Source organism: Acomys minous, assembly GCF_964271855.1.
Source record: "Acomys minous genome assembly, chromosome: 5".
Lineage (NCBI taxonomy): Eukaryota > Metazoa > Chordata > Mammalia > Rodentia > Muridae > Acomys > Acomys minous.
In genome coordinates, this window is record NC_140494.1 from 47,608,829 (window position 1) to 47,622,715 (window position 13,887).

The window sequence follows — 13,887 nt, forward strand, 5'->3', positions numbered from 1 at the left end:
ATCAACAAACCTTGCTTTTCTAAAAAATAATCAGTACTTTAGGATTTGAGATCCACACAGCCTTCATCCCAACCGCTTAACTCTATTTAATGTTTAAATTATGACAGATATTTTTACATGAATAATTGACTATGTCTCTAGAAACCATGATATGCAAAGTCAGCAAGAACAGACTCTGTTCTGCTATTCTCTGATGCTCCCATGTCTGCAGTAAATTAGAATTTTATTTCTTCAATAATAGTTGATGCATCATCCTCCTTTCTTAAGTTGCAACACACACACACACACACACACACACACACACACATTTTCAAATCATCTTTCATATAGTAAATATACAATGTGAATTTTTATGATGACTTTACACACACACACACATACAATCACATATGCCTTTGTCACAATAATTAGCTACTGCTTTTCCAAAAACAAAACTAAAGTGTAATTTCTAATATTGGGCATCAGACCTCAAAGAAATTGCTGTCATGAAAATATTTTTGCCTAAAACCACATGGGTACAAAGATAGCACTTATCTGTCTTGTTTTGCTACCTTCAAAATTAAGGTTTTTGTCCTACAGAAAGTGCCCCACACATTCTTGTCAATATAATGTTAGCTATTCATTAGTTTCCCTATCTTTCATATTTCATATCTTAGAAATATTTATTTTTTTAATTTTTATTTTTTACATGTACATTTATATTATTATACATATGTAAGCAAGAAGAACCATGAGACTATCAGGAATTATATAAGTGTTAGATTCAGAGTGCATTGGTTATCTGTATTTGGCAGCCTCGAAGGAAACATCTTTACTATAGTGGTGCATCTAGAATTCTGAATAGAAATCAAACTCCATTACATCTTGTTATTGTCAACTTAAAATATCTATCTAGATCTAAAAACATCTTAACCCCTAAACAACTAAGCTTCATCATAAAACTAAACTGTCTGGTCCTCAACCCCATCAGAGACTTAAGAAGGAATAAAATTAATTACCTGACTAGACAAGAAGTGCAGGTTAGTAGCTTCCAAAATGAGAAAATTACAGAGTTTGCTACGTGAACAGTCACCTAAAACACTCTATAACATTGGTGCATCATCTTCAGCCTCCTTGCCCAATATATTCACCTTGCTTTGTGGATTTTATTAGAGTACACAGGATCCTTACCAGTACTCAAAAGTGCCAATTTGCATGTTTGGATTTCATCACATATATGTACCCATGTCTGTTTCAGGGTTTATCATTGTTATAATATGCCATCTACTTAGTGATTTGACTCAGATCTCTTATCATTCTATCATTTTCAACATCTCAATTTTCCTTATCAGCCATTACAGTTTTGTTTTATATTCAGCCTTTAAAAACATGGTCAATATTTGCCTGAACTTAGTTTACTTATGTTTCCTTCAAATGAGGAGTCTCCATGAAGGCTATAAACCCTGGATCTCTTTATCTGAAACTGAAAAATTCCATTTTCCCTCGCTCCATGATTTTTTTCATTCTTCGTCTTTGTTGTTGGGGACATACTTTGTTTCCATAATTTATTAGAAGTTCAATAAATGTGACTTTTACAGGCTTTTCATTGAGACCATGTTCTCTCATACCAAGATGGAAATCCAGCTGACTTAGTGACCACGTGTTATCTTAGGATATATGTAGATTTTGTTGTAATTTTCTTTTTTAATAGAAAGCATAAGAACCCAACTCCCCTATTCTCTCTAATGTATTATCTAAACACCTCCTGTGTTCTTCTTATTACTGTTCACTGGAAACTGCCTTTGACTGATGACAATTCTGCCTATTTCATTCTCTCTTGTTATCTCCATATGTCTCTGGTGGTTTTGTGTTTGCTCTTATTCTCCACCACACTCTGGCAGCCTGCTAGCAGATTTTTTAAAAAACTGATGGTGTATTAAAGCATGGCATATTTGTAAAATAGAAGGGACTTAGACATTGTGATGATGGCCTATGTGCCCTTGGCAGGGCATGGGGAATTATTTTCAAGTTTTTGCTCACAGACTCTTTCCCATTTTTTTCTTTATGTGTCCTTAGAGACCAATAAGCCTGAACACATTCTAAGCATCTGCCAAGAACTGCTACGGCGTTGTCCCTGAGCTCTGGTGTGGAGGGAAAAGGTTGGGAAATTGTTTTCTCCCCAGAGGCTCTGGCTGAGAACATCTTGCTCTTGATTTCCACCCTTTCTCTACTAGCTGAAGATCTACCTGGCTCCAGTTCTCTCAGGATAAACTAAAATGATCTGCAATAATAATGGGGAACAGAAATTCTCTTCTTCATAAGAAAGCTTCATGTAAACATTCACACACTGACCTGATCAGTGACTACAATACCAAATTTAGAATAAGATTGTCATATTATTTAAATGAAATTCAAAAATCACCACTCAAAAATGTGTCCAGAAGAGACTCATAAAGCAAAAAATTTATGTGATTGCTTAACTTAATTTTAATTACTTTCATGAAATTTATCAACGCAATAAAAATAAAGTGAAATAGATCAGCCTCAAAAATCAGTGAGCAGAGAACGTGGCCCACAATTCAAAAAACTTGAGAACTGATTCAAGATATTTCTTTTTTTTCTTTTTTTTCCTTTATTAATTTATTCTTGTTACATCTCAATGGTTATCCCATCCCTTGTATCCTCCCATTCTTCCCTCCCTCTCATTTTCCCCTTATTCCCCTCCCCTATGACTGTGACTGAGGGGGATTACCTCCCCCTGTATATGCTCATAGGGTATCAAGTCTCTTCTTGGTAGCCTGCTATCCTTCCTCTGAGTGCCACCAGGTCTCCCCCTCCAAGGGACATGGTCAAAGGTGAGATGTTTCAGTTGCAGTATAGTCATGCAATGAGGTGAATCTTATATTAATTCCCTGTTTATTTCCTAAAACTGAGATGTTTGCATGTTTACTTTATGATGATTGCACATTTAAAATAATCTTAAAATAACTAACATGGTTTTGTATATTTTGAAATAAATATGTAAATGCTCAACATCTGAATAGATTTATTGGTTAAAAAATAAATAACATCTAAAAGTAATGTTATTATAATTCAGAAGGACCTGTAAAGTTATAAATGATGAAGGCAGAAGTTCAAAGTGGTACACATTTTATCTTTAACACAGTTCCTGTGGACTGTGTTAGAATTTCCTATTACTCAACAATATGAAAGAAAATTTACATTATCTAAATTAATGTCAATTAGAAAAGTAAGAATTAAATATATTATACAATTCATTATTTCTACCTTGAAATGTTCAAACTGTGATCTATATATCCATGTTCATAAATTTATTTCAGTTAAAACATAAGATTCAGTAATGGATAAGACTTTATGCCATAAAAATATTCTAATATATAGAAGTTTCTCAAATTCTTACAAATATACATTTAGAAACAGTACTTCCAAAGAAAATTTTTGTGTTGTAAATTATGTAAATTAATTTCTTCACAATAAAAATAATTTTCTTACCCATATCTGACATTTCAGGCACAGTAACGATGTATGGTCCATCTGTGAACTTTGGAGCATTATCATTGATATCTTGAACTTTGATGATAAACTCAGATTCAGGTTCAAGAGGTTTGTTTGTCCGTCTGTCAATAGCTTGGGCGTGAAGCACATAATGAGTCTTCTGTTCTCTGTCCAAGCTTTTGGTAGAGTGGATGTCACCCGTGGTGTCATCAATGATGAATATAGTCCCAGCACCTTCTCCAGTAAGGATGTACTTGACAGAGCCATCACCTTTGTCAGAGTTGGAGTGCAGCTGGAAAATACACATGAAGGAGGTCAGTATGGCTGATAGTCTGATGACCATGATTTGTTCAACTAACAATTCCCTTGTATTACTTAACTATCCCAAGCAGCATGCAATAGCACTTTCAAAGTATTAGGAGAAATCCTTGTGTTATAGTTGAGTTGTATGGGCACAATACTTCATATTAGTGTAGAAATATATATAATGTGTATGAAGAATAATCATTTGAAGATGTTTTTATTAGTTTAAAGATTCTTTGACAATAAGACATGTTAACTCCTGGCAACACCCAACCTTCCTCAAGAAGACGAACAGCATCAAAGATCCTTCTTATGGAGATGGCTTCAAATGTGGCAAACCAGCCACTGGGCAAAATTTCCTCATTTCTGCCACAGAGAGAATTCTGCTTTTTTAAAAAAGGCAAGCTTTGATGCAGGCAGAGTCAATGGCCAAACTCTGCCAAGGCAGGGTGAGCAAGTCCTCAATAGTTCCTGCCTCACAAATATGTCTCTCAGATATATTGGGACAGAAAGTTGAAGATGAGGCTCCAACATTATAGAGAGTTTTGTGTGACCATTAAGGCAGGAAACTGTCTCTGTCATTTTTTTTCCTTCTCATTTTGGAAGCTGCAAACCTGCAATTCCGGGTCACTCAAGTAATTAACTTACATTCCATCTCAAGTCTCTGATGGGGTCTAAGTCCTGATAGTTTATTCTTACAATTAACCTAAGCTCTTGAAGGGTTAAGATGTTTTTAGGTTTTCATAAAGGTTTTGAATTGGTAGTGATGAGAGATGATAGATATTGATTCTCATTCAGAATTTTAGACTTACCAAGATTGGAAAGATATTTTCTACAATGTTGCCAAATGCAATTAGGCAAAACAACTTGAATCTAACATTCATAGGTTCTCTGATTGTTTTGTGGTTCTTCTTGCTGTATGTAATATTTCTACTTATGTGTAAGAATATAAATGTGTATGCCAAAAATAAAATAAAATAAAATATTAAATTAAAAAAAGAATATTAGTTCTCTTCTATACTGTGAACTTCATGTTACAGCAGCCATTTATTTTCTTATATTTTTCTCTACTTAGTATTTTATAGACATTCTTGAAGTCTCTGAGCTTCTATTTTTAGGTCTTTTTATTAAATATATTTTTATTTTTATATATACATTTATATTATTATACATATATACAATAAATTACCTATAGCAAGAAGAACTATGATACAATCAGGAATTATATAAATGTTACATTCTTAGATAACTATTTTAAAGAACTGATAAACAATAGGTTATTTATAGTATTGTAATAATGACCTGTGTTTCTCTGAAACAACATTACACTATGCAATGTGAACGTATCAATATTAGACTATATAATAAGAGAGAAATGACATTTCCACCACATCACTATTGCTTTCCATGCCTTGAAGAATAACATTTTCATTAGAAATTCTTAGGAAGATTCATCAACATGGTATTTTAGCATTAGATCCTGAAAAAGTGAGTAGGAGAAACTGAAGATAAAAGTTATCAAATTTTCAAAATGCCACAAAATTAGCACCAAGGTACTAATTTTATAATTCATAGAATATGAAGTATGACATCAGTTAGGATAGATGCTTCACATTAGAAATTATACATATTGTCTGACATTTTCAAAGATAGTTGAAATATAAATTATTGAAAAAAATGGCAAGACATAAGGAAACATGATTTTTTCTGGGTAAATGATAACAACCAAAATGTATCTAGTGTGATATCATTCCTAATTTCAGTTCTCTTTTTCCTAAGCATAAAGCATGCAACATATATTCTCCTTATGGCAAACACATAGCAACATACAGCAGACAAAATCACTTCGTACAAATTTATGTTGATATTTTTAAAGTAGAAAAATTAGCCAACTAAGGAGCTCAGAGCTTTCCACGAGTCCCACTTTGTTATAGATTCTACTCCAGGCCCAGGCTGTAGATAAATTGTGTGGAGACAATAGTGCACATGTATGGAGGTCATTTATTTGTTGCTGCCTGTCTCTTGACAAATCATTTCATCATCCAGAGTAAAATGCATCATTTATGAAACAGGTGCTGAAAATCATTGCTATAGCAATTAACTTAAGCCATTCTCTGTCTTTGAAACTAGTTGTACCTAACACACAATGAAAAACTAAAGCTGTTGAACAAAGGTTTCTAAAAGCTTTTCTAGATCAATTGCTACTAATAAAATAAGAGATAATTTGGAAATATTTCACATTAAAATGTAAATTAATAATGTTAATTATTATAGCTTACATAGCTGTCAAAAATGTTTTATGCTATTACAGAACTAATTTCAGAAAGATATAACTATGCTGAAAACAGAGCAATTTTCAGAATATATACGCAGAACTCACCTATATACTCATTGAAATTACTGTGAAAATTATTTTTGAATTTAACACTCATGCTATAATTAAATAAAAATAATTCATGTATATATAAAAATCACGAATGTTAGTTTTTACAGAAATTTTATATGCAAACTTTCCTTACTATGTATTTTGCATATTTCTTTTTTGGGGGGAGAGTCTTTTTAAAAATTTTTTATTAATAATTTATTCTTGTTACATCTCAATGGTTATCCCAACGCTTGCATTCTCCCATTTTTCCCTCCCTCCCATTTTCCCCTTATTCCCCTCCCCTATGACTGTTCCTGAGGGGAACTTCCTCCCCCTGTATATGCTCATAGGGTATCAAGTCTCTTCTTGGTAGCCTTCTATCCCTCCTCTGAGTGCCACCAGGTCTCTCCTTCCAAGAGACATGGTCAATATTTTGCACATTTCTTAAATTAGTAAGATAACGGAAAAATATCTGCAAATTTATGAGTTTGGCATTGCAGGCTTGAATCTGGTACAATACTCACAATATTTTTACAATTAGTAAACAATTCTACATAGAAGTTATAATTAATTTGAATCTAGTTCATCACTGATAATTTAGAAATATTTTAAAATTTGGATAAGATTACTAATAGTTACACAAAAATATTACAAAATGTATTGGAATTATTTATCAGTTGTTAATAATACTTAGAATGAGTATTAATAGATGTGATTATTTTATTAATGAAAATTTATTCTTTTAGAAAACTTAATCATGAAACCATCACTTACATACACAACTCTGAAACTATTACATTATCATTTAGTCGATTGCTTAATAATTTATATAATTTTGATGACTGCTGTTTCTGAAGGAGCAAAGAGATCCGCTCATATTTCCTTTCCCTGTTCCAACCTTTCTGTTATTATTTCTGATTGCCAAATTCACTCATAAATACAATTTTAGCCTAAGAGAACTAAACTCACTCTACTGTGGATTTTTGTTTACTAAGAGATTTATAAGTACCCAGAGAGATCGTAAGATTGTGTATTAGGAGTAGGAAAAATGAGATGACAGAAAGAGTAATGTATGATAGGATTGGTACTAGGAGAACGGAAAGGAGGCACACACACAGGTGGTGGTTGATATAAAGCATGGAACAAAAGACAGGAAAATTTAGTAGATGTAATCACAATAGAAATCTTTTCCTTTGCATACAGTTCACAATCATATATTAATTAAAAAGAACTAAGGGAGTATATACCATTTCAGTCTTTTTTCTTCTGGGTTAACTCACTCATTATGACCATTTCTACCTCAATCCATTTGTCCACAAATTTCGGGAGTTCCTTTTTTTTTTAATAGCTGAGTACTATTCCATAGTGTATATGTACCACAGTTTCTTTATCCATTCTTTTACTGAGGGACACTTAGGGTGTTTTCATGTTCTGGCTATTATGAATAAGGCTGCTATGAACATGGTTGAGCAAATTTTCTTGTTGAGGGGGAGACCTGGTGGCACTCAGAGGAAGGGTAGCAGTTTACCAAGAAGAGACTTGATACCCTATGAGCATATAGAGGGGGAGGAAGTCCCCCTCAGGAACAGTCATAGGGAAGGGGAATAAGGGAAAAATGGGAGGGAGGGAAGAATGGGAGGATACAAGGGATGGGATAACCATTGAGATGTAACAAGAATAAATTAATAATAATAATTTAAAAAGCTGGCTCTTACAAAAAAGAACTAAGGGTAAAGCATGGAAATTATAAATATTCAATATATAGATCACTGACTTAATAGCTATGAAATGTTATTCACTTAGATAAATCTTTGAAACTAAATTAGAAAAATATTAGAAAATACAGATAAATAGTACTACATAGGCTGGCATGTTTTCTGAAGATATTTCTTGACTCCGTACTCCGTAGTGAATAAACTTTTTGCTGACTTTGCTACCAAGTTAAAAGTATGCCTTCAGAGTATTGCAGTGAATCTGATCCATTGTGAATTCAGCTTGATAATGTTTAATATACCTTTATGAAAAAAAAAAAACAGTGCAAGCAACCTTGCTATCCTTGGATTTTCCATGCAAGTATCTTTCACAATTTTAACGAAAAGCCTAATTTTATTTATTTTTATTTTTTTATTATTATTAATTTATTCATATTACATCTCAGTTGTTAGCCCATCCCATGTATCCTCCCATTCCTCCCTTTCTCCCACTTCCCCCCTACTCCCCTCCCCTCCCCTAAGTCTGTGTCTGAGGGGGACCTCCTCCCCCTGAATATGCTCATACGGTATCAAGTCTCTCCTTGGTGACCTATTATCTAAAAGCCTAATTTTAATATATTTATGTATTCCTCCATGCCCTCATGCCCTGACCCAGAATTCTCTCCCTGTCTCTCTTTGTATCTCTGTGTCTCTGTCTCTGTCTCTGTCTCTGTCTCTGTCTCTGTCTCTGTCTCTCTCTCTCTCTCTCTCTCTCTCTCTCTCTCTCTCTCTCTCTCTCTCTCTCTCTCTCTCTCTTCTCTCTCTCTGTGTTTGTGTGTGTGTGTGTGTTATGGTAATCATTTTCTAAAATATTCCAGTATGTTGAAAGCAACCAAATGACACAAATGACAAAAATTTCAGAATTAGCATGTGAATAATATCTGCATGTAGATTTCAGTTCTACTCCGGGTCCTTTGTTTTTAGGATAGGAACTTTTTCTTTGTATAAAAAAATTTCTTTTAAAGATTTCTGTAAAGTCTTTTTCCATTATTTTCATAGAACATGTTTTGTATAGTATTCAATAAGTACAGAATAACTGCAGGCTTACTCACAGGCAAAACAGACAGCCAGATCAGGCAAGGCATTACCCCAAAACTACAGATTATCTGAAGATATAAGTTGAAAAGTGGAGAATTCAAATTTGGACACATTATTGGTCTAATTTATCCAATGGACTATCTCTGCCTCATTCTTTAATATGGTACCAATATATTTTGATGCCTTTTTAAGGTTTTTTTTTGTTTATTTTTTGTTTTTACTGCATTAGTCGATACACATGTTAAAAGAGTTGTAACAGGGTATTATAAAATGCAGGAGGAGGAATAAATATTTAGATACCTGAAGTTTTGTGAGACTTATATTGTCTTTCTTATGGGCCACGAGATGTAGATATTTTCTTTATGTGTCTGTTCACATAATAAAGCAATGCAAATAAATACCATTTTAGCAGACAAAAAAGAAGGAAGGGTAAAGAAAAAATAGAAATGTAGCCAACCAAGTAAGTATCATAAACAGTTTCTTTAATTTCCTTCATAAAGTGGATTTTTCTTCGTGTTAAATAGAAACATAGGAGACTCTCAGAGCTAATATAGCACACATGGATTCACTCCAGAAAACTATTTATGCACCCTAGAACATATTAGGATCATGACCTAAAGATTTATAGCTTTCAGTCCAATGCACAGTTGCTCTCTCAGATAATAATGTGGTTCCTTAGAGACAAATAATTTTAAAAGGTTAAAGACATGGTGGCAGTGTCATTAATTTTGAAAGTTGCTTTGAGTTAGGACTTCAGGTTCTATTACAAAGGTGGATCACAGAGTTAAAATGCAATATAGTACAGTATATAACATTTGGGTTGGGGAAATTTTTATCTTTCTATTTCAGTGGAAGAAGGAAATGTTCTGTCAGAAGGTAATGCAATCTGTCATTATCAATCCAATACAGTTTACTGAAAAATATTGGTAAAGTGATGAAAATATAAAAATTACAGTATTTTGTCTTATGGATAATTATTGTGTAGATTTAGATTGTGTTATATTTTTAATTAAAATGTAAATGTGTATAATAATAAATCGTTATCATTAAATAACTCATGTTGCCTGAAATGCATCAAATACTAGCAAGAGCTTGGTACCTACATACCAGTGTTTGTGAGAAAAAAAATAATAATTCTATCCTAAAATTACATTTCAATGAACTTACAGAAATGATTAAAAGAAAAGTTAATAAATACTCAATCAACATGGAATTAATGTAGTAAGACAAAACAAAACAGTACTTTAGAAAGCATGGAATGATAAACATTTTGTTTGTCAACATCAATATAAAATATATCTTGAATAAAAACTTAACATTTAAATTTTATCATATTTACATTTATTCCTGGAGAACTAAACTAATAAGTGAAGAATAGAAGGATAAAGAAGCCAAATGCAACATTAAATATAATATTAATCTTCTAATTCCAAGATTAGAAATCTTGATATGCAATATGAGCAGCCTCATTTCTCTGTAACTTGTAGTGGTCGTAGGACCATATCTCTGGCTGACACTTTGGCATGCCCTTCGATTTGTTCTTAACATTTGGTCACTAAGAGAGTACAGCCAGTGACAGACAATTTCCTTTTTAACTGTTGGGCAAACTGAAAAAGTAAAATGATCAAAGAAGTTGGACTGAAGCAAAGTTCGTTGCATAGATTGGTACCTGTAATGACACACTGGCTTTCTTTTGTCTTTCATCAGGGTCTACATAGAAAGAGGTTGCAATAAAAATAATTATAGCAATCTCAGACTTTAGAGCTAAGAAGAGTTATTAATTCTTCAGATTCCAGTGAAGAAATGCTGTTCATATTAGCCTGATTTGTAGTCAGAGGAAGAAAGTGTTGATATATATGAGAGGAAAGGGAAATTAATTGGATATATTTTTGAGAACTCGTGTGGCAGTAAAATAGAAAACAACTATTTGATGTGACCAACAGTTTTAGTTCTTCCAAAAGTCATTTCATATATAAACAGTATATCTGTTTTATTTTATTAAGTTTTCTGTTTGTTTGTTCTGTGATTTACTTGGTTACAATGCTAAAAAGCAATCAGGACATTCTAACTAGAGTCTAAAGACATTTAAATAATGTGAATAGAGCAATTAAGAGAAAAACGCAACTGATATGTACTATGCTAGTAAGTAACCATCAATACAGCTAAAATAAAAAGCTGGAGGGGGTAGAATAAAGAATTAATATCAGCTATTGTAGTATTGTAAAAAACAGTGCAGTTTTAAACATAGGCTATGCTACGCTCAACATTATGCACACAGAACTTTATCTGGCAATGGATATTTAATATAAATGAATAGAAAAAGTTGAAATTGAGGATATTGTTTCATCTTAAGCAACAACTTAATTATATTAATTATATGCTAAAGGAAAATGATATGTCCTTGTTGCTACAAGGGATAATAATGAAAACTCTGAGGCAGTTTTGGCACTTCATTCTGTTTTGGAAGTCTACGAGGCTTCACACAAGAATCAAAGGGAGGTCTCTTGAAACTAACAAAAGGGAGTAAATGCATTTTTTTCTTGACACTATAAAAGTGGCAGTAGCTCTGCCCACTTTTTACTTGAATCCAGTGGGAATTATTTAGAATTTATAACCCAATAATTTGTTGGGAAATATTGTTATGTGTCAATTTGGGGGGATATGCTGTAGAACTTGGAAGTGTTTAACTTAGAATCACTAGTGAAAACACATTTCAGCATATTCCAGAGAGACAACAATGTTTAACAAGTACACATCTTAGGAGAAAATATTACAAGGATAAAAAGAATCATTTTAGAAATATTTCTAGTAGATTTCTGAAACAAGATGCTAGTGTGATCAGAAGAGCGTGGTGAAGAGGAGGCGGGTAGGAAAGGATATCAGAGCATTGTACAGATGTGATCTTACAAATAATAGTACATGAAGTGGAGAAACTGGGGCGTTTTGAGCTGTGATTTTATCATAGCAAACTAAGACTTATAAAGGACGATGGTGATCTCAAACTGGGGAGGGGAATAAGCGGAAAATGGGAGGGAGGGAAGAATGGGAGGATAAAAGGGATGGGATAACTATTGAGATGTAAAAGGAATAAATTAATAAAAAAATAAAATAAAATAAAAAGAAGATTAAAGTGACAGTAAAGATAACTGCAGATCTAGGAGAATAAGAAAAAAAACATTCATAAAAGTAACTTTTGTCAAATTGATACTAAATAAAAGTAGTAAAACAGTTTCCTCCTATGTACGTATTCTGAAAGTCGAAGGTTCTACAAAGGAAAATCTCCATTATAAATTGAAAGAATGATGAAGTAAAACATGGTTTTGGCCACAATTACTGAAAAAAAAATATGAGCCTGCAATGGATCTGTTGAAAGATTAAGTAACACAGAACTTTTGAGGGACTCTGAGACACTACTTGTGCGTGTTGATTGAGATGTCCCCATATAAGGTCTCAGGGAAAAAGAAGGAACACTCCTTCATTGCTGGTGGGAATGCAAACTAGTACAGCCACTTTGGAAATCTATCTGGTGCTATCTCAGAAAACTGGGAATAGGGCTTCCTCAAGACTCAACTATTCCACTCCTTAGAATATACCCAGAAGATGCTCCAGCACACAACAAGAAAATTTGCTCAACCATGTTCATAGCAGCCTTATTCATAATAGCCAGAACTTGGAAACAGCCTAAGTGTACATCAGTATAAGAATGGATAAAGAAACTGTGGTACATATACACTATGGAATACTACTCAGCCATTAAAAACAAGTAATTGCCGAAATTTGTGGATAAATGGATTGAGCTAGAAATGATCATAATGAGTGAGTTAACCCAGAAGCAGAAAGACTCAAATGGTATATACTCACTTATATCTGCATATTAGCCCAAGGGGCATGTCCCACAAAAGCCTTCACTTACCAGGAAACTGGGACAGAGGGGACATCCTATTGGGACTCTAGATGAGAGAAGCATGGGAGAATAGCAAAGTAGAAGGATCCAGAGGGTCCTAGAAACCTACAAGTAGAACATTATGATAGGCAGATTTGGGCACAGGGGTCCCGCTCAAACTAAGGCACCAGCCAAGGACAATCCAGGCAGTAAACTTTAAATCCCTACCCAGATCTAGCCAATGGTCAGAACATTCTCCACAGTAGAGTGGAGAGTGGGATGTGACTTTCTCACATACTCTGGTGCCTCACCTTTGACCATGTCCTCTGGAGGGGGAGACCTGGTGGCACTCAGAGGAAGGACAGCAGGTTACCAAGAAGAGACTTGATACCCTATGAGCATATACAGGGGGAGGAAATCCCCCTCAGGAACAGTCATAGGGGAGGGGAATAAAGGGAAAATGGGAGGGAGGGAAGAATGGGAGGATACAAGGGATGGGATAACCATTGAGATATAACAAGAATAAATTAATAAAAAAGAAAAAAAGAGAAGAAAAAGGCGTCAGCACAAATGTAACAATTGTAGAAATAAAGTTATGTGATGTTATTGATGAACTAAGAATAAAGGACAGAGAATAGACTGAGTTCAGAATCTTGTTCACTAATGTCCAAGCAAAGCTGCTTCTGGTTCGTTAGTCAGATTGGTTCTTATTTAATGATGCCTAAATAGTTTATCTTTTTGTGTGCACTATTCCTAAAATCTGTGCTGAATTTCCAGGCTTTCTGCTTAAGTTTCCCAGGTATTTCTATTCAATACCTATTAATTCATTATTTTCAGGATTTCTTGGATTTTTTTTAACCATGATTCTTTTACCAATGTCTAGCTAATCTCTGTCCTTTCCATTTCTGTTCATAATCATAGATATTACCTGAATTAACACACTCCAAATAAGTAATAATGTCAATTAAACATAACTGTGTGCTAGGGAACATACCAATGTGAATTCAACAGAGATCAGTGTCATCATGAGTTTTCATATTTAGAGACCAAGG

General features: G+C 33.6%; 1 protein-coding gene across 8 annotated transcripts in view; it reads right to left on the reverse strand.

Annotated features, from left to right (window-relative positions):
• The window catches only part of CDH18 (cadherin 18), an 838,900-nt gene that overhangs the window by 230,232 nt on the left and 594,781 nt on the right, over window positions 1-13,887 (reverse strand). For all 8 annotated transcript variants that reach the window (XM_084783756.1, XM_084783758.1, XM_084783759.1 and 5 more), the window contains one exon: window positions 3,493-3,787. In XM_084783756.1, coding sequence (XP_084639882.1) covers window positions 3,493-3,787 — 295 coding nt within the window. The remainder of the gene's footprint in view (window positions 1-3,492; window positions 3,788-13,887) is intronic.